Source organism: Poromitra crassiceps, assembly GCF_964638095.1.
Source record: "Poromitra crassiceps genome assembly, chromosome: 11".
NCBI lineage: Eukaryota > Metazoa > Chordata > Actinopteri > Beryciformes > Melamphaidae > Poromitra > Poromitra crassiceps.
Genome location: NC_139643.1, coordinates 25,399,422 through 25,426,193, shown reverse-complemented (window position 1 = coordinate 25,426,193; position 26,772 = coordinate 25,399,422). Strand labels below are relative to the sequence as shown.

At 44.0% G+C, this 26,772-nt stretch overlaps 1 protein-coding gene across 1 annotated transcript in view; it reads left to right on the top strand.

The window, feature by feature from the left end:
* Positions 1–26,762, top strand: part of akap9 (A kinase (PRKA) anchor protein 9) — a gene marked incomplete at its 5' end in the record, with an annotated part of 86,985 nt that extends 60,223 nt beyond the window's left edge. The window contains 33 exons of the mRNA XM_083646458.1: positions 1,823–1,940; positions 3,093–3,131; positions 4,093–4,325; positions 5,352–5,471; positions 9,099–9,119; positions 10,096–10,263; positions 10,828–10,932; positions 11,497–11,649; positions 12,258–12,344; positions 12,839–13,858; positions 14,053–14,190; positions 14,291–14,335; positions 14,456–14,596; positions 14,800–14,844; positions 14,972–15,694; positions 16,691–16,751; positions 17,028–17,149; positions 17,521–17,709; positions 17,819–17,986; positions 18,439–18,544; positions 18,850–19,030; positions 19,159–19,309; positions 19,554–19,898; positions 21,084–21,386; positions 21,956–22,158; positions 22,343–22,448; positions 22,635–22,829; positions 23,316–23,519; positions 24,140–24,372; positions 24,581–24,675; positions 25,036–25,171; positions 25,492–25,625; positions 26,226–26,762. Of these exons, the coding sequence (XP_083502584.1) occupies positions 1,823–1,940; positions 3,093–3,131; positions 4,093–4,325; positions 5,352–5,471; positions 9,099–9,119; positions 10,096–10,263; positions 10,828–10,932; positions 11,497–11,649; positions 12,258–12,344; positions 12,839–13,858; positions 14,053–14,190; positions 14,291–14,335; positions 14,456–14,596; positions 14,800–14,844; positions 14,972–15,694; positions 16,691–16,751; positions 17,028–17,149; positions 17,521–17,709; positions 17,819–17,986; positions 18,439–18,544; positions 18,850–19,030; positions 19,159–19,309; positions 19,554–19,898; positions 21,084–21,386; positions 21,956–22,158; positions 22,343–22,448; positions 22,635–22,829; positions 23,316–23,519; positions 24,140–24,372; positions 24,581–24,675; positions 25,036–25,171; positions 25,492–25,625; positions 26,226–26,269 (6,132 nt within the window). The 3' untranslated portion in view covers positions 26,270–26,762. The remainder of the gene's footprint in view (positions 1–1,822; positions 1,941–3,092; positions 3,132–4,092; positions 4,326–5,351; positions 5,472–9,098; positions 9,120–10,095; positions 10,264–10,827; positions 10,933–11,496; positions 11,650–12,257; positions 12,345–12,838; positions 13,859–14,052; positions 14,191–14,290; positions 14,336–14,455; positions 14,597–14,799; positions 14,845–14,971; positions 15,695–16,690; positions 16,752–17,027; positions 17,150–17,520; positions 17,710–17,818; positions 17,987–18,438; positions 18,545–18,849; positions 19,031–19,158; positions 19,310–19,553; positions 19,899–21,083; positions 21,387–21,955; positions 22,159–22,342; positions 22,449–22,634; positions 22,830–23,315; positions 23,520–24,139; positions 24,373–24,580; positions 24,676–25,035; positions 25,172–25,491; positions 25,626–26,225) is intronic.
* Positions 26,763–26,772: the final 10 nt, after the last annotated feature.

Genomic DNA, 26,772 nt, shown 5'->3' with positions numbered 1-26,772 from the left:
GGAAGTACACACGGTCCTGGAGGCGTTTTTTATGATGGAAATTAATTTTGATTTTAAAATACTGTACTTGGGAGATATAGAAGAGTTGCATTGTGCGAAGTGAGATGAATATATGTTGAGAGTGATGTTAGTGGCCAGCAAAAAGGCAGTGACTAGAAAATGGCTAAAACAAGATGTACCAACTGTAAATGAATGGATAGATTTAATCCACTCCATATATGTAATGGAGAGAGTAACATTTAGACTAAGAGCTCAAGCTGATTCCTTTGAAAATAAGTGGTCGAAGTGGCTTGCCTATGTATCGGATATAAGACCTGACTTTGTATAGCTGAGAAGAAACATGGTGGTGTGTGTACACGCTTATAAATGAGAATTGTATGTGGGTGCGAATTAATGACTATGTGAATGTAGATGAGTGCAAGATTGAATGTTTAAAGATCCTCCCCTGTATTTTTCATTCATTTATGTTTGTTTTTCTTTTGTACTGGTTTGTTCTGTATTGTTTTGTCTGTCATTGAAAATAATAACAATAAAAAGTAAATGAAAAAAAAAAAAAAAATCTAATTTTGAACCAGTAAGGGGTCAGAAGGTGCATGAGATTGTGGCCCTGTTCAAAAGTTTGATTTACACAAAAGAACGACAACGACGAGCGACGAGTTTTCAAAATACATGCTCGCAGGCACGCACACACACACACACACACACACACACACACACACACACACACACACACACACACACACACCGTGACTGACTGGCTGGGGTGTGGTCATACACCTAAAATACAAACAAACCCAGCAGGAAAGAAGGAAAAAACAAACAGACAAACATGGGCAGGCACGTACATATTGGGATTATTTGGAAGGCAAATGGTGCAAATAAAGGGCGGCCATGTATGAAATCATTTCTCCCTTGAGTGTCTCAGTGTGTATTTTATTTTCTCAAGTTTGAGAAAAAAACATAACATCTAGAGCTGCAACTAACGATTATTTTAATTGTCGATTCATCTGCAGATTATTTCCTCCATTAATCGATTAGACGTTTGGTCTATAAAATGTCAGAAAATGGTGAAAAAGGTCGATCAGTGTTTCCCAAAGCCCAAGGTGATGTCCTCCAATTTATTTTGTCCACAACCAAAGATATTCAGTTTACTCAGAGGAGTAAAGAAACCAGAAAATATTAAGAAGCTGGAATCAGATCATTTTAATATTTTTTTTTTCCTGTAAAAAAAAATCTAAATAGTTTGCCATTAATTTAATAGTTGACAACTAATCGATTAATCGTTTCAGCTCTAATAACATCTTTAAGCCATTGAGATATAGAAGGACTCCTGGCAGATATTTGCTTTCCCCCAGTGACAAATTTCCACTTTTATTTTGAAGGCAGAATCGCAGCATCGCAGCACTTTATTTTCTGTGTGTCTCTGCCAGGCTTTAGGTTTGTTTGTTTGTTTGTTTATTTGGTAGATGCTTTGATGCTCTTCCCCTCTCAATACTGTCAAGACACCTTAGCTTGGCCCTTTGCTTCACTGAGATCAAAGAATCGCCACACTGCAGACATCTTTCCTCCCTCTGGAAAAGTATTTTCGTTACTTTTTCATGTACTTTTATGTGTTTAAACCTTACAGTATGTATTACTAATGTGTACATGCCAATCCAAACGTACATTGTATCAGCAAAAAAAATACCGTATAGTGTGATTGTTGATTCTCAAGTTCTCAAACTCAAGCCATGCCTCCAATCTAGAGCCATTATTGAGCCCACGTGTGTAATTATGGTTGTTTCCATCCAGGCCCTAACTGAATAGTATTTGCTCCGTGCAGGTCACAGGTAGCCGGCTGCACGAGTTGGAGCAGGAGAGGCTACAGATGCAACAGGAGCGGGAGCTGTTGTCACGGCAACAGGACGCCATGAGGGAGCACGCCGGGCCCCGTGAGCTTCGTATGTATCCCAGAATTAATTTTTGTATTCGATTTTTAAGGCATGGATTTTCTTTTTAAATTCATGTTATTTATCTTTTTCCAATATGATTCATAAATCCTCCCTCAGGGGAGCCTAGATAATGTTGAACACATCATTGTGCGTCCAGTATATATGTTTATTAGAGAGAAAAAATATATAGGTTTTTGGATTATCATCCTTATACTTGAAAGGTTTAAAGCACCACCCTCTCTTAAATGTTAGGATAATAGCTTATTCAGAATGGTCTCAACCTTATAGTAGGTTCTTTAAATACCCCAGTGTTGGAATCGTGAGCATGAGTAAGGTTCCAGTAGTCTTGCATCAAGTGAAGGAACTCACACAATCAATAATCATCAATTTAGTCAAACTGATTGCCATTCTCTCAAACTAAGATCACTGTTAATTGTTGTATAAATTACAATTACAACATAACATTGATTAGTATAAAGCCTCAAACCAAAGACCGTCAGCTACATGCTTTCTTATTGCCATTGTTTTATCTCATCTTTCTGACTTTATATACATTGCCAATATACAAATTCCTAGATAATATAGTTTGCTACTTTTTGGGAAAGGTTACTACCAAGATTTTAATACACACAGGTGACATATTGAAATATGTGTAATTTCAGTATACTGCCATTTTGTTGGCACCAGGCTCGGCAACAGGAAGTGAGAAAAACTCATTGCGATGTTTCATTATTATCAGTTCTTATTTAACCTGAGGCAACTCTTTGGACCCATCGGCATCGCCCAAAAAGTTGCCACGGCTATGTGTGCCGTACGTCATGAATTGACAACATCAGACTAATTTTGCACTATATCCCCTGTATTATACAAAGAAGGTATCCCATAAGTACATTGTAGGATGAAATGGTAAGTATATGATATCTGAGGGTATATAAACCAAACTGGGGCTGTTTCAGGAACTTTTTCCAATTTTCTTTCACAGCGTCGGCTGCTCCATCCTTTGGCGACACAGCTTTGAGCCTAATACTGTGGCACAGACACAAAAGCCCTCTCATCCATCCTAGCTCCACCCCTTTCCTGTCCTCTCTCTACAAGTTTTCCTGTTCATCATGACCAAAGCAACAGCATGCTAAAGTCCTGTGCTTTCTTATCCCCCTATAGGCCTAGTTGAAGCTGCAGTGGTTGCAGCACCTGAAGCAGGTGTGTCCACTTTGAGCATGGCTCAGTCATATCCATGTAACCTTGATTGCCTAGCTGAGTTGACAGCACATGTTTCTAACCCCTAATCCAGCAACTCACCAATAAAAGGCTTGGAGCTTTGCTTGCTATGACCTCACAAACTCACAACAAACCAAAATCACTACTTGTTGCTTCAGCTTTTCCTTTTTGATCGATTTTTCTTTCTTCTGGTTTGTCACTGGTTATGTCTTTGGGTCAATGTTAGCGCTCATTTTTAGCATGACTAAATGAAAATAATCTTTGCACATTTATATTCAAGTGTCCTCTCCTAATTGTCAATCATCTTTGCTCCCAATTGAGGTATCTTTGTTTAAGGTTTATATGTATTGTGCTAACTTTTTTTTTTTTTTTTTTTGAGATGATTGGCCATTCAGGACTTCCCTCTCCCTTGCCTGCAAACGCTTATGGGGCATGGATCCTGCAATGTCTGTACTGTCTACGTCTTTGATCTGTCATTTGCACTCTCTCACCTTTTTACTTTTGCACTAATCCAGCGGGGTTTGATCCTGGGTGAGTCGGTGTGGGGTTGGTTCACTGGTGGCAGACGATGGGCACAAGGGGATCATGTTGGGAGATGTTGTTGGGAAGGTGACTGAGATGTTGGAAGAGTCTGCGGTTGACCATTTACCCAAATGGAGAGTTGTAGACGTGATCATAAATTGCACACTATGGTTTTACAATTTGATGTTATATAAGAGGAAGTTATTCTTTTAAAAACACAGTTTTGCATGTGAGAGTTGGTCAACATGCATGACATTTTAGGACAAGGCTCATAGACCTCAAACTCTTCAGGCTCCATCTCAGCATCTTGTCGCTTACCAAAATCAAACCTGAATCACTCATAACTAAATAACCTCAGCCCCCCACTGCAGTACTTTCCAGGCTGTAATACTCTTCCTCCTTCGTCCGCCATATTGTGCAGACCTTCTGGAAGAGACGGAGAAGCTGATGAAGGAGAAGGTGGAGGTGCAGCGTCAGGCGGAGAAGGACAGCACCGACCTCCTGAAGCAGGTGAAGCTGCTGGAGGCAGAGCTAGAGGAGCAGGTCAACAGGGTGATTGAGCTGGAGCATGCTCAGAGGACAGAGAACGGAGACCTCCAGCAGCAGATCCAAGCTCTGGAGAAACAGCTGGAGAAGAACAGGAGATTCCTCGATGTAAGTGGAAGGTTGCACAGGCAGTTGGAAAAAGGATGGATGGGATGGTGTGAATGGCAATCCATAATGTCATATAACTTTTTTATTTCTCTCTGAGCTTCCTTCAAAGATTAACATAATTTATAAGACTTTATGAGGAAGCTTTTGCGAATCTTCCTTGTTAGCCATACACCACTAATTGGGCCTCATGAGTACACACAGCCATAGCAACATGAAAACAACATAACACTTAGTGCTAGTTACAGCACATGCTGGCAAGGACTGTAAGAACTGTAAAAAGATATATACCGGTATATATAATTATTATTACCGTACTATAAATAAATGTTTTCTGAAGTTATTTTTGTGACAATAGAACAGATTTGAATGTTGGTAAACAAAAGGCTTGCTGATACTTTCAGGAACTTGGAATTGGAATTAGGGTAAGACAACGGCAAACGCAAAATCACAAGCTCAGCCAACCAAAGTTACAAAAATGTCCAAAACCTATGCCTGTGTGGGGTTGCAGCATGTATGCGGTCCACCCACCACAATCTCTCCAAATCCTGTGGGAAACACTAAACCTATAGACCCTTTTCATGGGGGCCATTTTGTGTCGGAAAGGCATGGTAAAACACAGGTGCAAGCAAAATATTAATGAGGGTTTCCAACTTCCAATCATGGAAGTTGGAAACCCTCATTAGTGTTTTGCTTGCCTTTTTGCTTGCTTACCCTGCCTTTTCGACACAAAATGGCCCCCGTGAAAAGGGTCTCTTGAAGAAATTTAAAGACATCAGACTACGGTAATTAAACGGGGCCATCAGCTGGCCCTTAATGTTTCTGACCTCAGTCAGTTCAGACATGCAGTACAACACTGACTTCATGACAAATTTACACGGTGACAGCTGCTGCCAAGATCCTCAGTCTATTGCCTTTAGCTTGCAAGGCTATATTGATGTTTGTTTTTTAAAATCCTTAAAAAAATCCATATTTTTCCATTGTTTATATTTCTGTCTTTCTATGTTCTTTCTGTATTTTAATGTCCAGGAGCAAGCTGTGGACCGAGAACATGAGAGGGATGTGTTCCAGCAGGAGATCTACAAGCTGGAGCAACAGCTTAAGAATCCACAGAAGCTCCAGACTGGCTCTGAGCAAAGAAACCGAGAGGTAACAGTAGAAAGCATTGTTCTCTGCCAGAGGAGTAATGAGATGCTCAGTTTGTGAACATCGCCTGTGGTGTTTATGTATATTGGTGTCATGCAACAAAACAAGCTGGTAGTATTACCCATGCTGGCATGAAAATTACACTGATCTGGTCCAACTGGAAGTGCTACACATAGACAAACTCAGAATGGGATTCATACTTGTCCTTGTGACTTCTTTTTTATTTGTTAATATTGCATGGCATCATGCACTCCAGCAGATTTGTTAATTAAGAAGGATATAGTGAGCTGTTGGGGTTTTTACTCGAACACAAACACAAATTTTGTCGAGAGTATACTGGCCATGTGTTAATGTCTTTATGCATTTTAACATCATTAGTTACATGTTTGATGTGTTATGTGACACCGGATGAGAAATATTAATTTCAGGTGTGAATGCTCATATCAGGAAGTCATGAATGATTTGATGCTATGTAGAACCATGGATGTATTATTATTATTATTATTATTATAAGAGGGAGGGTGGAGCTTAAGCATAAAAAGGTGGGCTTGAACTTAGAAACAAATGGCTTGCATTCAAGCAGTTCCCTAACAGTTTGACTGCTGAAAGTTCACTGGCTGAGTTCAAATGATTCTGCATAACATTCATATAATGTATACATGACACGATAACCAGACATCCCACACCTGCACTTTGATCAAAGGCAGTTTCCTATAGTGTATACACTAAATAGCTTGAGTATGGCAGCTAAAGTTAGCCCAGAATGATGTGCATTTTGATTGATTGCATTTTCCCAATTTGATGACATTTTGATTCCAATAGGAAATCGGGAGTGTTGGACAATATTTTGATTCACTTTCTTTCAGTCCTCAATGTCCATGCCAAATGGTACAAAGACTTCGTATGCATCAGTGTCACTCACTCGTCCAAGTGACCGCTGTCAATTTCATCATGAAATGCTGTACATAGTCACGGTGGTGGTGTTGGATAAACGCTGTACTAGAGTAAAAACGTTGTGACTCTGTGGCCCATGCATGAGCTCTATATAGCGTTTTCAAATCCACTCTCTCTCTCCTCTTCCAGAGACTCTATCGCTATCTCTATCTAATATATTATCTACAGATATGTCAGATATGTTCACGTGTTAAAACTGATTCTCTGCATGCCCAGCATGCCCCTGGCTTCTATACTATTTTGGCATTGACTGTTGATGACTGTTTGTGGTATTGCAGCAAGTTTGAACGGCACGGCTAATTATGTTCCCTAACTAGTCGATTGTTTCATCCTTGCACAACTCCAAATAAGTTTGCATGCAAAGCAGTACACAGTTTTTATCTGCAGACATTAAGCAGTTCTGTCAACAACAAAAATGTTCACCTTTAGAAAGTGGCTTGTTCCTTTGTTCTGACCCTCTGTGCATTTCACAGGCACATGTCTGCTCTTCCCCACTTCCTTAGAGGCTAAAGTATCTTCTGCTCCATCGGCTCTGCGCCATAATGTCAGCTGTGGTCACGGCTGTGCTCCCCTACCAACTCAAGACGCTACATCAGGGATACTCAACTTGCTTTGCCCGGGAGCCACTTTCGTGAAATAATAGAAGGCCAGGGGCCAGTTAATAAACAAACAATATACATTTTTCTGTAGCGGATTGTAGGTTTTTGGGGTGTCAGCCGGAGTTTAGTCTGACAATGTTGTGCACACCGGATAGTTAGGTTAAGTTAGTTAGGTTAAGTACATACATACAGTAAGTGCCTGGGTAGCGAGCAGACGGCAGTATTTGACAATTTAGCAGCTAAATCATAGATTATTGAAAGATATTCCATATTCCAGACTGAAATGCTATAACAGAAGTGGAGTATTGGCCAGAATGACATGAACATTTGCGGGTATCTTGCATGTTGCGTTCAGGTGCACTGTATTTTATTTTTATTTATTTTTTCCAATTCCATCGCGGGCCGGAATAAAAAAAAAAAAAAAAAGCTGCAAGTTGAGTATCACTGCGCTACATAATATAATTTCTGATGAGCTTCCTACTTCGGTGATTGTTGTTTGCGATAGATTGGTTTACCTTTTTTGTAGAATTCAAAGTGACCCCGCCCCCTCCTGCTTCTTGTGCTGCATTACACTGCATAACCCAGTTGCACTTCTGCTACAACTTCAGCCGCTAATAGCCCACAGATTACCACTACCATTTCTATCATTTCCAGAGACAGACTCCTCCCACATCGACCATCGCATTCTTTCTTACTCTTTTCTGCCTCTCTCCTCTTTCCCTCCAGCTCTCCATCAGTGTTGGGCAAGTTACTTTCAAAATGTAATATCCTACATATTACTAGTTACTTTAATTTGAAAGTAATAAGTTACTTTACAATATTACTCTGTGTAGAGTAACTCATTACTTATTACACTACTTTTGCATTACTTTCACGAAAATAACTGCAGTAGCAGAATGACATCGCCGCCCCGCAACCATCTTGAAAAATAATTTATACCGTCTGAAGTCAGTGTAAACCGTCCAAAATTCTAAATGTTATCTTTTTCCTTTGTTATTCTCATCTATAGTGGTTATTTGCATAAAAACACACAATTTGATTAGGAAATTATTATATCTTTATTTTAATGTGCTTTCATTAAAAAAAAAAGTAACTAAATTTGTAACGTGTTACTTGTCAAAGTAACTGGTATAATATTACTGAAATCCCACTGTAATAAGTTATATTCCTGAGTTACTGCTAAAAGTAATATATTACATGTAATGTATTACTTTTGTCATGAGTTACCCCCAACACTGCTCTCCACATCCTCTGACCCTTTGTGCCTCTGCCTTCTCTATTGCAGGTGGATGGAGTAACCTTTAAGGTATTGCTTCTAGCTACATGTAGACCCAGCTCTCCTGCAGAGAGCATTAAGTGCATTTTAGTAATCCTGCCTGCCCCTGTAGCAAATAGCAATTCATATCCTGTCCATCTCCCTTGTCCCTTACCCCCTCTTTTGATGCAGTTTGTCCCCCTCTGTGTCCTCAGTTGAACGCTGCTTCTAATAATCTTTTCTCACTCCACCCCTCCCCTTGTCTTTCCCTCCATTGTCCCCAATATAAAAGTGGACAGTAGTAGAACAGCAAACAAACTTCAGAAGTTGTGAGAACGATAAACAATTAAATGTGAGTTGCACAGTAGAGCAGCATGAAGTGAAGTTAGCATTGACAGTCATGCTCTCCATTCTCCAATCATAATACTCTACCCAAGTTTACCGCCAAAGTCAAGGGAGAAATTGATACAAAAAACCCACTAATATTGCATCTTCTAAATGTTCACACATACCGTATTGATGGCAAGTGATGACTTGATGAATTTATTAAACGACAGCTCTGTTAGCAAGTAAGACAGAAGAAGAAGAAAAATAAATATATATATATATGGATATATAGATATATATATAGATATATATATCATCACTGCTATAATAAGGCGGCCAGGGTCCGCAGCATAGAGTATATAGGTTGATCAGTTGACCTGCCAGCAGCCCTCCTGATTACTGTACTGCACTGTGGCATTTGTCACCCGGAATGAAATCTCTCACCCCTCTGCCTCTGCACCTCATTTCATCCCCCCCTTCTCCCTCCTTTCTCAGGTGGATCAGCTGACCTCCCAGCTAGCTGTGTCTGTATACATCTATTGGCTACGCTGTAGCAAGTGTTGTCTGAGAGCGAATTTCATTAAATGGTCCCCCCCCCCACCTCTCTCTCCTGCTCTCCTCCTCTCTCTCACTACCCCTCCACCTCTCTCTCTCCTGCTCTCCTCCTCTCTCTCACTACCCCTCCACCTCTCTCTCTCCTGCTCTCCTCCTCTCTCTCACTACCCCCCCCCCCCCCCACCACCTCTCTCTCTCCTGCTCTCCTCCTCTCTCTCACTACCCCCCCACCACCTCTCCTGCTCTCCTCTCTCTCACTACCCCCCTCTCCCCACCTCTCTCCTGCTCTCCTCCTCTCTCTCCCTACCCCCCCACCTCTCTCTCCTGCTCTCCTCTCTTTCCCTACCCCCCCCACCTCTCTCTCCTGCTCTCCTCCTCTCTCTCACTACCCCCCCACCTCTCTCTCCTGCTCTCCTCCTCTCTCTCACTACCCCCCCACCTCTCTCTCCTGCTCTCCTCCTCTCTCTCCCTACCCCCCCAACCTCTCTCTCCTGCTCTCCTCCTCTCTCTCACTACCCCCCCACCTCTCTCTCCTGCTCTCCCCCTCTCTCTCACTACCCCCCTCCACCTCTCTCTCTCCTGCTCTCCTCCTCTCTCTCACTACCCCCCCACCTCTCTCTCCTGCTCTCCTCCTCCTCTCTCACTACCCTCCCACCTCTCTCTCCTGCTCTCCTCCTCTCTCTCACTACCCCCCCCTCCACCTCTCTCTCTCCTGCTCTCCTCCTCTCTCACTACCCCCCCACCACCTCTCTCTCTCCTGCTCTCCTCCTCTCTCTCCCTACCCCCCCCCCACCACCTCTCTCTCTCCTGCTCTCCTCCTCTCTCTCACTACCCCCCCCCCCCTCCACCTCTCTCTCTCCTGCTCTCCTCCTCTCTCTCACTACCCCCCCTCCCACCTCTCTCTCTCCCGCTCTCCCCCTCTCTCTCCCCCTACCAGGTGGAGCAGCTGACGTCCCAGCTAAAGGAGAAGGCGGATTGGTGCAGTGAGCTGCTGCTCGGCTCGGAGCAGCTGCGTCGCGAGTTGGGCGAACGCGACGAAGAGATTGACAAGCTGGAGAGCCGCGTCCGCGAGCTGGAGCAGGCCCTGCTGGCCAGCGCTGAGTCTCTGGAGAAGGTTAGGAAGGGGAGGAGGGGGGCGGGGAAAGGGGGGAGACGGAGAATGTGCAAGAAAGAGAGAGGGAGACGCAGAGAAATGGGAGTCAGGGAACAATAGCTGCGGCGCATGGCAGAGAGGGGGGTGTGTGTGTGAAGGAATGAAGAGGAGATGACAGCTAGACAGAGGAGGGAGGAATGGGAGGGGGTTATTAGGATGCAGGGGGAGAGGGAGAACAATGTGTGTGTGGGTGGCTCTACTCTAGCCTCCCCAGCCGTTTGCTGCTGGGTGATGAAGCTGTGCTGTGGCTAGCATCTGTCACGATTGCCCCTCAGTGGAGGGCTGTGAAGGAAATGCTGCTGCTGCTGCTCAGCTGACAAAATTGCAAGGAGACCCAGATGCATAACGCATGATACAATACTGTTAGCGTGCATGTGTTTGTTTTGGCATGTCTTCCATAAAAATAATTGTCTATGTAACAACAGTGTGTCCCTGCAAGCCTTTGTGTATGCTATATATAATTGAGGACCTGCTAGATAGTCGTGTCTTAGAGCTTTTTGTCGTCGTTTGTCTCAGGTTGAAGAAAAGAAGCAGCATGCATCCATCACTGAGTCTCAGCACTCCACACTGGAAGCTCAGTTACAGACTGAGAGAGAAGCTTTGGAAAGGAAGGAGAAAGAGGTATTGTCCTGTTCAATGTGTGTTTTCACCATTGTGAGAATTGTTTGGTACTGTAGTAGTCACCTCCAGCTATTTTAGCTCAGCATTCAAATAACAACAACAACAAATACATCAGGAACATATAGGGGAACTACTAAGTGGACATACATAACACATCTACACATGCATCGGGCTTGTGATATAGTAAGGCATTCATAGCACTTCTATAGATCTGAGTAAAAAGAACTGTGTTTATATTATGCAATTTTCTGTCAGATCTGTCTTTATGCTATATTTATATTTTAACAAGTAATTCTTTGTAAGACCATTTGATATGGGTGACCTTTCTTTTTACTCTAGATCTATACTATAGTCTAGTAGTATTTATATTGGGTGTTCCCACTAGTCACTCAGGCTTACATCTGATGTGTCATTTATATGGTAACCTAAACACTTTACGTCGAAAGGTTAGTATCTGAATAATATGATTTTGTAACCGTTGAAATGACCGAAACGTTGTGCAGAATCTCGTGGTGTCAGATATCCCCTAAAGTGCCTGGCTGCCATCCTTTCCTGGTGTCCCAGATCAGTAACCTGGAGGAACAGTTGGAGCAGTTCAGGGAGGAGCTGGAGAACAAGAGCGAGGAGGTGCAGCAGCTTCACATGCAGATGGAGATCCAGAGGAAGGAGCTCAGCAGCCAGCAGGAATACCTAGAAACAAAGGATAGCATGCTCCAGGTAGGTCAACAGCCATACTCTCACAAGGTCATATTGTCATCTTCACTATATACAGATTAAGCCACAGTGGTCAAGTCTGGCTATGTTGTGAAATGCTTTGCTTCTCCATCTGCAGCAGTCTCTAAAGACTGAAAAAATCAGACCCTGGCCAGATAGTATAGTACAAATATTTGTTATATTGTACATTTTTATTTTCTGCCTTATTTGTTTAATCTTACCTATGTATCTTTTATATTTAACAATTGTTCTACTAAAGGAAAAAAGATAAGTTACTGTTTACTGGAGATTTATAAGCCATTTGCCCACAGGGAATGTGCAACATTGCTGGATTATCTTGTACCTTACAGCAACATCAGACAGTCTGGCTTGTTCACACAACAAAAAACTACAAACTGGCAAAATTGAAAATAAACCCAACTTAATATGTCATATAATACTATTATATGCATACTACATTAACATCTCCAACTGAAATATGCTTGTTTTACCGCTGCCGGTCCGTTTCGTCTTCGACCCAACCAGTGAATTTTGAGCGTTGTGCCGCAGAGTTGAACTTAGGCGTGAAATGTTTGTTGATAGCATCCCATTATAATTTCTGACTTTTGAAGGTGACGGAGCAGAAGGACAGGGAAATAGCTCTTCTTAATGAACAGATCACTAAGCTCCAACACATGGAAACTGCCTCTGACAATAAGGTAACGCTATATGCGTATACGAAATAGACAAAGTCTGTCTTTTCGAATATGCATAGCTCCGTGGTAGTGGATCATGGTGTGTGTTTTGTAGTTTCCTCCCCATTTTCATTTTCTGTAAGGCTCCATTTGTTTTTTTTTGTTTTTGTTGGGTTGTTTTTTGCTTGCTTTGTCTGGGTAAGTATAGTCACAGCACCTTGTTCTGTTGTGTGTGGTGATTATTCGCTCATTTGAGGTGGCTTGTTTATGTTAAACCTCTGAGACTCCACAGAATTCTGCAATCTGATCAAGTTCAGAAATTGGAGTTAACACATTGTGCATGCCTTGCCTTTAAAAAGGAAAACAAATGCAACAATATCAACTATGACCCAAAGAATGCTGCTCAGAGTCTGCTCAGAGGTTTATCCAAAAACATGTGATGGCCATCATGGACTAGTCAAATCTGGCACTTGGCGTGGTACAGTATGATGATGCTTACCGTATGTCCTGCCCTTTAGGAAATGGATGAGAGGGATGAACAGATAAGGGAGTTGGAGTCCCAGGTGGAGTGCCTGCAGAGTGAACAAGAACGCTTGAAGAGGAACAGTGAGGAGGAGCTCGACCAGCTGAACGCAGTCATAGACCGATTGCAACAGGAGCTGGCCAACATTGAGCGGAAGCAGGCCACCGAGGAAGATGAGGACACCAAGGATGAGCCAGACAGTGGAGCATGGGGGCCAAGTCAAGAGGAATACGATGAAGTGAAGCACAGAATGGACCTGCTCACCAAAGAGCTTGATGCGCTCAGAGCAGAGCACAGTAAGCTGTTGGAGACGCATCAGCGGTTGAAAGACAGTGCACTAGCATTAGCTGAGGCGGAAAAACTGAAGGGCTCAGAGGGTGAACTCCAAGAGGTTCTTAGGGAGAAAACCGCTGGCTTTGTTGTCATGCAAGCCCAAGTACAAGCACTAGAAGAGAGTGCCACTTCCAGAGTGGAAGAGTTATGTCACCGCATCCAGAAGCTCGAGGACTTGGCCAGTGAAAAGGACTGTGAGCTATCCCGCTGTCGCCTCCTTGTGGAAGAAACCCAAAACTATGCAGACAACCTCCAACAGAAAGTCTCCAACCTGGAGGACAAGCTGAGGGAGAAGGTGGCCGCAGCGCTCGTCAGCCAAGCCACCTTGGAGGCTTTCCAGCAACAGTCTCGAGGGTCCAGGGAGGAGCAGGGCCCGGAGAGACAGGCGGAGCCTCACGCCTATGACTTTGGTGACTTTGGTATTCCCCAGATGGACTTCAGTGGAATGAGTCATGCCAGAGTAGCTCCCACAGGGAAGGTGGTCCATCTGACGGAGAAGCTTCGCGAGCTGGAGGTGGGCCTCAGTGGCATGCAGAAGGACCAGGAGCTCCAGAAGCAGCTGCTCGCCAGCTCCGAGGAGGAGGTGCTGGAGTACGAGAGGAGGCTGGCTGGGCTCATGGACTTGCTCAATCAGATGAAGACCAAGGCTGGTCCACACCAGAGACCACCACTGACTGTGGAGGTAAGAGTTACTCAATTTTTTTTTTTTTTTTTAATGTTTGTCAGGACATTTCAGTTGAGCACCCTGTACCCTGATTGGTGTTTAATCAATGAAGACACATTGAAGTCATTGTGATACTACAGTATGCCACTGTGAACTGTTGTCCCTTGATGGATTGCACTGATAAGTTTGAATCTTTGTGGCCTTTTAATCAGTCTTCCTCCGCTGGTGACCAGCCGGGTTTGCCTGAGCTTCTTCAGGAGTTGCAGGAGGTCAGCGATGAGGCTTCAGCCGCCAAAGAGCAGCTCAACCACTACAAGGAGAGCTGCAGTAGACTCCAGGAGGAGCTCCAAGTACGTGATGTTTCACAGCTTCTTAGTGTGTATACATCTATTGCAGTGAGAGTATTTCTGAGGTTTTATGAGATTGATGAGCATGTGATTTTCATTCTAGGAAAAAGTTGTCACGATAGACACACTCCAGGAGCAACTTCAAAGGGTAAGAACTAAAACCAAACACACTTCCCTCCACAGTGTACATGCAGTAGTATTCACTAAATGTGTTTGTACATGCAGGCTGTCAAAGTCTAGTCTAACAATTCAACCTCTTACACTTCAGGCATCATCCAGAGACAGTGAGGAGGCTAAGGTGTCCGAGCTCCAACGGGAACTCATGGAGGTTCAGAATGAGGCATCCGCCACCAAAGAGGAGCTGAGCAGCTCCAGGGAGAGCTGTGAGAAGCTGCAGGAGTTAGTCGAGGTATGGCGGCAGTCTCAGGTGCTGACTTCAGTGGAATCAAATGTTAGAAGAACCCCCTTCAAAAAGAGTTTGGCTCTTTTTCAGTTAATCAAATGTGTTCTAGTGCATAATGTTGTTTAATTTAGACTTTCTATTAAATATATGTTTTCATGAGATCTCTTGAAACTGACGTTATTGTATATTCTCTTTTTTTTTGTTTTAAGGAGAGGGAAATAACCATTGCTCACCTTAAAGGAGAACTTTTCAGAGTAAGTAGAACATGTTTCATACCTCCATTCTGTTGCAGTGAAATGTGATGTATTGACAGTGTATTCCATTCAAATGGTCTAGTTTTATGAATAAGTCTATCTTATTGCCCGTTCTCTTGTCTACCAGGTAACATCAGAAGAGGAAGGTGCCAGTGTGACCGAGCTCCTCCATGAGCTCCAGGAGGTCGGGAAAGATGCAGCTACCACCAAAGAAGAGCTCAAGAGCTACAGGCAGCGCACTGAGAAACTTCAGGAGGACCTCCAAGTCCGCGACCTCTCCATTTGCAAGCTCAAAGAGGAACTCCAGGAGGTCCGAACGGCCTTGGCCAAGGCCGCAGACTTAGCCTCGCCGTCTCCTTCTCCGTCTCCTCAGCCTTCATCCTCCACTTCCTCTTCCTCCACCACCCAGCCCAAAAGGAAAGGAGGGAAACAACCAACTGGTAAGGGAGGCAGCGCCAAAGACAAACCATCTCTGTCCAGGAAAAGCTCTGCTGCTGCCAGCCAGTCCTCTGACAAATCTCGGAGCCCTCCACTGAACAGCGAGCCTGGGCAGCAGCAGCAGCAGCGCGTGACTCTAACAGACTCCTGCACCCAGACCGAAGCTGTCCACATGTCTCCTCTCCATCCGGACAGTAAGCCTGTGTCGGACGCCACTAAAGAGGAGATGGAGGAGGTGATTGGAGAGTTCCAGGAGAAGATTGTCCAGATGCAGGAGCTCCATGCGGCGGAAATCCTGGACATGGAGGCTCGGCACATTTCAGAGAGCGAGACCCTGCGCAGGGACACACAGGCGCTGGAGAACGAGTGCAAGGCCCTCAAGGCTGTCATCGACAAGCTGCGCTCCAGTGAGGTGAGGCTTGCAAGCGGTGCTCATTCTGCACTGCTTTTTATGTTGAGAATAGTTGAAGGATGTGTTGCAAAAAGTCCTGATTTAAGGCAATGTCAACATTTATGACATCTTGAAATGTAGTACATTTGGGGGGGGGGGGATCAAGGTGATCATTAAAAGGGTCGTGATTTGGGGCATCCCGGTGGCTCACCTGGTACCATTAAGGCGTAATCCTTCACGCAGCCGACCCGCGTTCGAATCCGACCTGCGATACTCCTGTACTTGTTTAATTGTTGTTATTGAGTCTATTTCTGCAATAACTGCACTTTATGGCTGTTTAAACTAGACAAACGCTGACATGACTCCTCAAGACGATCAGGCAAGGAGGCGGCCATTATTGTTTTGTTAGTGCAGTGCTAGTGGCGTTCCTGATTGGCCAACGTGCGCTGTCAATCACAGCGCAGTCGCTGATTGGCTCTTCCGCTTTGCAGCTTCTGCTTAACACCCTCCCAGGCCTTGGGGCCAGACAGAAATTTGAGTTCACGTGACGGGCTGGTTTACCAGGCTAGCATGTCCTCCCCTCTCTCCCTTCCTGCTGTCCTGTCCTCCAGCACATACTATCCTATCAAATAGAGTCAAATGGCCAAAGAAAGAAGAATAAAAAACAAATGTTATGATTTTGTGGGGTTTCAAGATGTAGATGTAGTGGAAGACAGTGACTACAGTGAATGACATTAATTACAGTTCTAGCAAACAATTACATTACATTTCATGTGACCTATGTCAAAAACACTAATATTATGGTTTAATCACGACTTTTCTTTTTTTGCAACATATTGTTGAAACACTCGAACTGTTTTGAATATTGACTCCTATCTCTATGTATGGCCTACAGTAGGATATTTAAAAAATCCTGTTATTGTCTTTCTGATTGGTCATCAGTAATATGGTTAATTTCCCTGTAGGAAAGGGCTAAATAAAAGATTATGACGCAAGTTCAATTTCACCCCCTTCCAGGCCCCCTCATCAAGACTAGACCGACCTACACCAGCACAGTTCAAAGATGGCTACACCAGTGGTAAGATCAACACCATCACACAAAACACTGAGCTTCCAGGTGGTCTTGTTAACCCATCGATACCTGATGCAGCATTTGCATGTATATCCCTCATTTGTGTGCGTATCCCTTTAAGACCGCGAACCGCGTTAACGCGGTTCGCGGTCTTAAAGGGATACACACACAAATGCTGCATCAGGTATCAATGGGTTAAAGCACATTTTAATGCAATTCCATTTCTGTAGTTGTACGCCACTGTAAAGGTTCCATTTCAAGAGAGTTTGATTCCCCATGCAGACAGCAGTTCAGACTACAGCCAGCGGACTGGCTACGATCTCCCTAACCTGCAGCAGGAGTACAGGACCACACCCGAGGGTGCCAGGAGAGAGACTGATGAGCCACTGCCTGACAGAATCAAGGTACAACTTCAACTTACTAATATCAAGTGTGGACTTATGCATGTGGGACTGGATTTACAAGCAGCCAATCTCCAGTCTCTTGCCTCGAGGTTTCCTGCCCTGATAACTTCAGTATTTGCGTGCAAGTTGTATGACTTCATGTACCTCTGTATTTGACCCGTGTCTTGTTGGTGGCAATTCCCCCCACAGGGAAAATAAATGTTATGGTGCAGATGTCTGTGTTTCAATAAATAAAATAAATGTTATGGTGCAGATGTCTGTGTTTCAATAAATAAAATAAATGTTATGGTGCAAATTTCTGTATTTTGTAATCCTGACAGCAGAGAGAGAGAGTGAAAGTAATCCAACAGCCTTTCCGTATCTCTACTCAGACTCTGCTCCGTGAGGTGCACCAGGAGGGCATGCAGGTGCTCTCTCTATCAGAGTTTCCTCTCCCTGAAGGAGAGCCTGGGAGCCACTTCCACCCTCCAGGCTGGGCTAAGGAAAGAGACGCCTTGCTGGCAACTGTGGAGTCCCTCAAAGGCCTCATCACCCAGATGCAGACGCACAGGGAAACACAGGTAGTTCAATTCAAAGCCGCAATGGTAATTTAAGTTGCCTTTAGGCTAAGATTATTACGCCCAATTATTTATTAAAAGTGGATAATGTGTCTTGTCTGACTCGTTCCAGACCTCAGGCAGTGTGGACTGGCGCGGGGAGCTCCTGGGTGCGGTGCAGCAGGTGTTTGTGAGGGAGCGGAGCGTGCTGAAGAGCGCCCTCTACAGCCAGCTGGACCTGCTGGACACCAGTGACGCCATCATCCACCTCAACCAGTTGGAGCACAGGCTTGCTGAACAGGTCAGTAATGAACGCTGAGTGTAACCTGACACTGAATTTACACCAGACGAGGATTACTCGCCATTGTCCACTGTTGTATGCAAAAGTGGACCACAAGGATACATTTCAATTGCAGATGGACAAACAAGATATGTACTGTAGCAACTTGCATGTCTGAAGTGTAGTATTACAAATATACACGTAATTCTTCAGTCATTGTTGATTAATACTGGCAAGCACATTATGAGAAACGATGCCCATTTGATTTACTAACTCCACTGCTGGATGATTGATAACAGCTAGTTTAGGGAAGATACTATTAAGAAACAATGAGTTAATATGAGAGAATTACAATTTTTACTTGCATCTAAGAGGTGACAAACACCTATGAATCAATTGACAAGAACGGCCAAGTAGACAATTTCCCTGCTCTCCGTAAACAAACAGATGTTGTGTTTGTGATCCTTATCCAGGACGTCCAGCACAGAGAGGCCATGGGCTCGCTCCACACTGCAGAGAGGTCCAGTCTCATCTCTGAGATTCATCAGCTTCGTGGACAACTGGAAGAACTCCATCAAGGTCTGTATTTCAGCAACCCTGCTCTTGTTCTGCTGCTGGGCTTTATTTAATGTACTCTCATAGATCACATAGATGAGTTCAGTTCTGTCATTCATTATTTTGTCACCAGCATACAAATATCACAAAATACAACCAGAAACATACATTTACAATGTGTTAATTTAACTGCTGAGTGAATAAGAAATACATCATTTAATATGCGGTGTAGTCTTGCATTTTCATATATCCAGTAACTAGTTGCCACAGCCTGATGCTTTAAGCAGAAGGACTGACTGTGATTGTTTTTGCAACCGTTGTGGGTTCAGCCGTGCCTGCCGTGTGGTCGCTTGGTGAGCGTAGTGCTGAGGAGCAGAGGGAGAGAGGAGCAGCAGAAGCGGACAGGCTGCTGGTGGACGAGCTGAAGGGAGAGTTGGCCCAGACCAAGCTGGAGCTGGAGACCACGCTCAAGGCCCACCACAAACACCTCAAAGAGCTGGACACACTCAGGTGAGCTCTGACTATATATCCACACACATAATAGACAAGCAGATCTTTTTATTTCAGCAGTATCGGATTTTAATTGGAATTCAGCCTATATGTTCAAAACTCAAACCTTGATTCGGATTTGTCAACAGGACGGAGGTGTCTCAGAAGGTGGCTGAGGTGGACACACTGAACGACCAGCTGTCAGAGGAACAGAAGAAAAGTCGAGAGCTTCAGTGGTCCATGGAGAAGGAGAAGTGTCGAACCGGGAGGACCGACGAGGGTAAACGAGAAGAACTGGAAGTAAGAGCTCTCATAGACAGGGTTGTGAAATAGGTTTTATTCAGCAGACCAGCCGCTAATACAGATATTGTGTTGGCACTTGCATCGTAAACACTTTGAAAACTTTCCAAACTATAATTCATTCACTTCCATTTGTCTTACCTCATCCATGTCTGCCATGTATTTGTTTGTCAGATCCCCTCCCTATTTTGACAGTGTACAGTGCACTCTAAAACCAAACTATATTTCTTCCCATATTTTCTAGGACCTGCATCTCGCTGTGGGAGAGCAGCAGGGCCGTGTGGCCCAGCTGACCTCGGTGTTGGAGCAGGAGCGCCAGGCGTCCTCCCAGCTCGCCCAGCAGACCGACCAGGAGCGCCTGAATCTCCACCGACGCCTTCAAGAGCTCCAGGTCCAGCTGGAGACGGAGCGAGCCAAGGCCCGGGAGATGAGCAGCGCCCTGGGGAGAGAGAGGGAGCTGCGGGCGGGTGTCCCCTCAGACGGAGGTCCCTCCAATGAGGAAGGGGCAGAGGAGGACAGGAGAGGGCTGGAGGAGGAGGGGAGCATGCTGCAAAGGCTGCAGAGAGAGCTGGATGAGAAGCATGCGCAGGTTAGGATGCTGGTCATATTGTACTGTACCAGCACACTCACACATGGGGATAAGGGCCAAGACTCTGCTCTATTTAGGAATTTGCTCCAAATTGTCAGAACAGAGGGCAACAAATATCAATGTTGATTCTTTGCATCACTGTCAAAATGAACATGTATGTTGAATGATGTGTACTGTACATTATTTTTTTAAACCTTAAAATCCCCAAATAATTCAAGACTATACCCACAGCCTACATGGAATGGTTCTTTTGCTCATATATTTGAATACTAATGTGAATGAATACGTCATTGAAAAAGAGGAAACCGCACACTCTGGCTCAGATGCAAAGATTTAGAATTTCATTGGCAGACAACGTTTTGGCCTGGTGTGGCCTTTGTCAAGTCATGATCACATGACTTGAGTAGAGAGTGCAGTTTCCTCTTTTTTATTTTATTTTTTTCCCCCCGTCACCAGCACCCCACTGAGACTCCACAGTGTGCCTTTTCTTTTGACAATGAATACTTCATGCCAGAAGACTTCAGAATATAATAATAATAACATTTATATATCACTTTACAAAGTGCTTTACAGAAGAATAGCAGCAGGCCTAGAGCTGTACAGACAAGAAACTAGAAAATAAAAACAAAACAAAAAACATGGCATGGCATGGCATGAGGAAAGAGGATCCGGTACATTGATAATAGAACTGTAAAAAAAAAAGGCTTTTCAATTAAAAAAAAAAAATTGTGCTTTGAAAAGAAGACAGACATTATCATACACAATTTGGCCAAACAATACAAAAAAGGCTGCTATTGAAGGCTTTAAAAAGGTTTGTAGGAATTGCTATTCGTTTAAATGCTTTGCTTCTAAAATGATCAGTTCAGACTTGCAACATTTGCACTGGGACCCCTACACTGTCAAACAAATATTGGCTCTCATGGTATTGTACAGCACCTTTGGTGTTGCTGTGTAATTTGGCTTGCTGTCTCATTCTCATCTACAAAGGCGCCATATAAATCCAATCAATTACTATTATTTTTAAACTAAACATGATATCTTTTCTTGTCTAGAATAACAGGTCTGGGTGGTAGTGGAAACTCTATTAGCCAGCAATCACTTACCTTCTCCCTAAACCACCCAAACTACATTTTTAGGATAAAAAAGGGCACTTGATCTGACGACTTTCCTCCCGCCTCTCTATAGGTGGTGCATCTTCTAGGTGAGGTGGAGGCCCAGAAGCTGGAGGTGGTGAGGAAAGAGGAGGAACTGACTTTGGTAAGTCAGAGGTCAAGACGGGACCAGGAGGCCCTGCTGGAGGCTCGGGCCCAGCTGGAGAGCCTGGAAGTGCGTGTGTCCGAGGCCCAGGAGCAGCTGAACAGAGAGCTGGAGAGGAGGAAGAGCCTGGAGGAGGACAAGGAGCGACTGGAGGAGAGAGTGGCCCAGCTAGGAGAGCAGAGGGAAGGAGAGCGGGCGAGGAGCGGACCGCTGCAAGCTGAGGGCCACAGTGTGAGTGTCAACTCCTGGGATCATGTACTCTTCATAAATCCCGTTTTCTCAGTGATTATTCACGTTTTATTTCTTTAACTTGTTAAAATGCTATTCTAGCTGTGTTTTCCCTCTACAATATATATCAACAAATAAAAGATCCAAGGCGCTCTCTCCCAAACTATATGTTGATTCAAATGAACTATTAGAAACTCTGTGTTTTGGCATCATACTTTTAAATAAATCCTTATATATAGTAGCTTCCCATTGGCCGCCTTCCTCAGTTGGCCTCAGGTGCAGTATTTGCAGAAAGAAATAGCCAAAACACTAAAGTACAAAAGAACAGCACAGTGTAAAATAATAATACAACACATTCATCAAATAAAGTCAGGAAGATGTGAAGAATGCATTACATAAAGTAATACCTCTGGTGGCAGTAACTAGCAAAAAAGATCACAAGATGGCGTAATAAACACCAGAAATCTTGCAGACACAAGCCTGTGCTCCCCCCCTCCCCTTTGGGGGTCCATGACATGAAACGTTTTGGGATCCTCTGAGCTAATTCATTCATGTTGTGTGTGTCTAAACAGGCGGCCCTCTGGCACAGCGAGCCCACCGACCGCACCACAGACTGGGTGTTCCAGCAGAAGAGCAGCTCCAGCGCGCCCGCCACCCTCCTGGAGGGCGGCAGGCCGGGACCCGGCGGCCCTTGGCGCACCACCGACAAGATCCTGGGCAAGCTGCACCTCATCGCCTCCAAGATCCGCAGCATGACCAGCAAGTCTACTAGCAGGTACAGCAGCACTCTTAAGTTCCTTTATGGATGGAACACTCTTTATGCGCTTTTTCATAAACCGCATACATTAACACAATGCATAAAAATGGCCCTGACACACATCAGCTGTAATATAGCGTTATAGGAGATAATTGATTGTCTCTAACTGATAGCTGCATCTTTGCACACTTTTTTAATGCAGATTGACCACGGAGGTGGACAGTGAGGAGCTGTCTTGGGTGCAGTCCAACATCAATGAGGTCATCACTATGCTGCAGCAATCTCCAGCACTACCCTCTGCGCCTGAGGTTAGACTTCTTCATTTCTTTTCCTGTTGCATGCTGATCGTAGCGCTTTTATTTGAACTGTATCCATCCTACTTTGAATGTGTCTCTGGACTTGTGGCCAATAAATAAATAGATCAAATCTATTGAGCCCCTCGTATGTCCAGGTCTGCTTGTGACTGCTTGTTTAATGCTCTGTGTTTCCTCCAGAGCGCGGCTCACCTGGCAGCAGGTTCCTCCAGCGCCTCCAACACCCTGACGGAGCGGCTGCTGAGGCAGAACGCCGAGCTGACGGGTTTTGTCAGCCGTCTGACCGAAGAGAAGAACGACCTGAGGAACCACAGCCTCCGCGTGGAGGAGGAGCTCCGCCGCTGCCGGCAGGCTGCACTGGGATCAGGGGACGCTGTGAGTAGATCCCAGGAAAAGCTTGTGATAGAGAGTTACAACAGCTTTGAGATCAGGAGCTTAGACTGCCAGTCAGGAATGTTGTTATACCTATGATACAGAAAAAGATGATAATAAATGGTACAAAAATAGGACTAGGACGAATAACTTTACTTGATAGGACTTACTGTTTGTTAGCCTCCTTCAAACAAACATAATAGAATTACTATTATGTTAAAAATGTAAAGATCAAGAAGTGAAAGTGGGGTTGGAATAAAAACAGCATTTACAGTAGGTGCCTGTCATTAATACATTCTACACTAGTTTTAAATGAATGCTACCTTGAAGCTAAAGCTATATAAAGATAGATGTCAAGAACATATTGGAAATGCTGTTGTCTTCACATTTTGACCAACTCAAATATAAAAATGTTGGTTTGTTTTTGAACTCCTGTAATGCCATGCAGTAGACCCTGAGTAAATGTCCATATTTAATTTGCTCCTGCAGTCTGGCAGCCGGCGAGGAGTGGGCAAGGCGGACTCAGCAGGCAACCTGCTTTCCCAGGAGCGGGAGGCGTGGACTCGAGAGAGGACGCGCCTGGAGAAAGCCCTGCACCTGGCCCAGGCCCAGGTGTCCCGGCTCCGGGGAGAGATCAGGACAGACACCCTGCGAGACATTTCTGGACCCGAGGCTGACAACGCAGCACTGAAGGTCAGCAGAATGAGCCAAATACCTGATCATAGTTCAGTTCGCGTCCTGTTGCTAGATATACGTTACATTACATTACGTCATTTGGCAGACGCTTTTATCCAAAGCGACTTACAATAACACATTTTTGTCAGCAATAGAGCAATCAACTATGCAACACAGTCTATGACACCTACAACTTCTGAAGGAATAGTGGTAAAGTTAAGTTGGTAATTATTATTATTTTTTTTTTAAGAGAGAAAGAAGTTAGTTCAAGAAGGGCCCAGATGGAGCCTGAAAAGGTGTGTCTTTAGTCTTTTCCGAAAGATCGGCAGTGATTCGGCCGTCCTGACCGAAGGTGGAAGCTCGTTCCACCATTGAGGTGCCAGGGACTAGATAGATAGATAGATTCCTCTTCGAAAATCTTACTAGCTTACTATCATGTATATGAGTACCAAGGATAGGCAATTAAAAGTATCCAACTTTTACTAAATGCTAATATAATAAATGATAGAATACTGGCTGTTTCTGGACACAAATGTTAAAGGAAGCATTGATATGATAAATAGATAAATAACTGCAAGCATGTAAGACTTATCTTCACTCTCCTTTTCCCTCTTCTACTCTCCATCGCGCGCCTCCAGAGGATGTACGGGAAATACCTGCGGTCGGAAAGCTTCCGCAAGGCACTGATCTACCAGAAGAAGTATCTGCTGTTGCTGCTGGGTGGCTTCCAGGAGTGTGAGGAGGCCACGCTGTCGCTCATCTCCAGGATGGGCGGCCGGCCGGCGCTCTCCAGCCTGGACTCCCTCAGCCAGCGCCGCCGAGGCCTGACGCGGTTCCGCTCTGCCGTCCGGGTCTCCATCGCCCTCTCCAGGTAGGCAACAGGGACTGCGCGTTGGACGGTCTGTTTTCGCCCTGCGCATGGATTTACTTTATTTCCCCCACTAAAAATGTTCTGTTGAAGTTTATGAAGTTTTAAATGTTTTCAGTGATGCATTTCCAGTCAGAACTAAGCTTATATCATGAACACCCTGCTGTTCTTGTCATTTTGACCAAACTGTTTTGCTTCTCTTTCCTCCCAGAATGCGTTTCCTAGTGAAGCGGTGGCAGAAGGCAGCCGGGATGGGCGGCGTAACCTTGAGCAGCGTCAACAAGAACGGAGCGGGACAGACGATAGGTACCAGGAGACCCAAATAAAAAGTCAATTCTGTTATGTGTTGGAAAACGTCATATACATAGTGATACATCACTTAAGGACTTACTGGACATTTTACATGGACTTATTACATGAATATTTACATAGACTCCACTAGATGTCACTTTAAAGGGTCTTTTACTTGGCACATTATAATTACGGTACTAATTTGAAGATTGTCTTCTGAATGCTCTATATTTTAATATTTGTTTTGCTATTGCTACACTGCATACTGCACAAGGACAAATGCCTCGTTTCCTCACTAGGGCTATTAAATTAATCTTGAATCTTGAATCTATATAAGTGGAAAGACTAATCCAAGGATTTGTTCATCTTTCTCAGGTACAGATGTGAGAGATTCGCCCTATCTTCACCCAGCGAGTGTGGAGGTGTTGAGAGAACGAGGAGGAGGCTCCAGCAGCAGAGGGCGCAGCGGACGAGAGTCCCCCAGATCTGCAGCCTCGTCCACACACCACAGGTGCAATTTCACATAGGAACCACTGCTGTACCAAGGATATAGCATGAGTAGAAAGAAATAGCATAGAATATGCAAAGCGTCAACATATAATCGGCATTACGTATAAACACATTCATAATGCCCGAACAAGAACATGATGACAAGCACATTTTCACAAATTCCGAGTAATTTCCTTATGTCAACTTTCACCTTTTGACATATTCAGCAATGAAATGATTATGGAAGTGGTGGAAATGTTTTGTAGAAAATCAGGAAGACTGTGCCCAAACGAAACACGAGTTCAGATGCATTATGGGTGAGATTGTGTCTGTGTTGTTTAGGTTTCACCTGGCTGGAGACCCCCACGGCGCTCTGACCTGCTCCCACCTGCAGAACTACGACCCTGACAGAGCGCTCACAGACTACATCTCCAGACTGGAGGCCCTGCAGAGGAGGCTGGGGAGTGTGACATCAGGTAACACACACACACACACACACACACACACACTATGAAAATGTGTGTACAATTAGGTTCTCCAGTTGAATTACTGAGCTGAGGACTAATGTTACAATTTGGAATTTGGTGGCTTATAAGGAACCTTTAATCAGGTTAATGGGAAAGGTGCTCCTAATATGGACCCCGATATGTCCAGTCTCATGGTACTAGTTATTATTACAGTATTTTTTATTTTTTGTCTTCTGTTATTTCCCTATGAAGTGGTTTGGGTTAGTCGACAACGTTTTTATTCAAGGTTCCCACTGTCATGAAAATCCAGGAAAAGTTGTGGAAATTTGTAAAATAAACGTTACATTTTAAATAATTCTATGAACTCTTATCATTCCTGTAAAAAAAAAATACAGGAGTAATTTTGCCAAAAAAACAAAGAAATTGGTAGGCTAAAATGCAATTGACCAAGACAAACAAAAACAAAACTAATTTTCAGTGTCATAGCATTTGTAATGGTTGCTTTATACATTTGACCAGCGCAGTAACTGATTAAAATATGATGGAGGTGATGTAAACGGTTCTTAATTGTATTGTAAAGTGTGGGAACCCTGTTTATTTTCTCCCCAGGTTCTTCTTCATATGCTCAATTGCACTTTGGCTTGAGAAGATAAGACACTGAGAAGTTACGTTGGATCTGGCTTGAAGAAACTCAGTTGCCTTTTCTTGTGCTGAGCGCTCTGCTGTTTTCTATCGTTCTGGTGTGGACAGTATATTCCATGTGGACCAAAACCCATTTTTTAGTGTCTGACATCTTGTATTCAGGCTTTTTGTCGCCAGCACTTGAAAACAGCTATGTTTGTAATTTGATCTGCCTCTTTGTTGTGGATGAACTACAATCATATATATTGTTAAAATGCTAATTTAAAACCCTGTGATTAATTTATATCTATGTGTTGTTGTATGGGTGGAGCATTGTGTAGAGAATGTTTGGGTTTACTGTTAAGGAGGCTGCTACTGGGTGATATACAGTACTGTACACTACACTGTGTTTTGTTTAGGCCGGTTTCTCGGACAGGCTACAGAGGACATTTGTAGAGAACGTATTTTTGTAAAGCGTAGGAGCTTTGAATTTTCTGGTTATTTTGTCAAAAACTGAAATAAAGAGGATTATAAT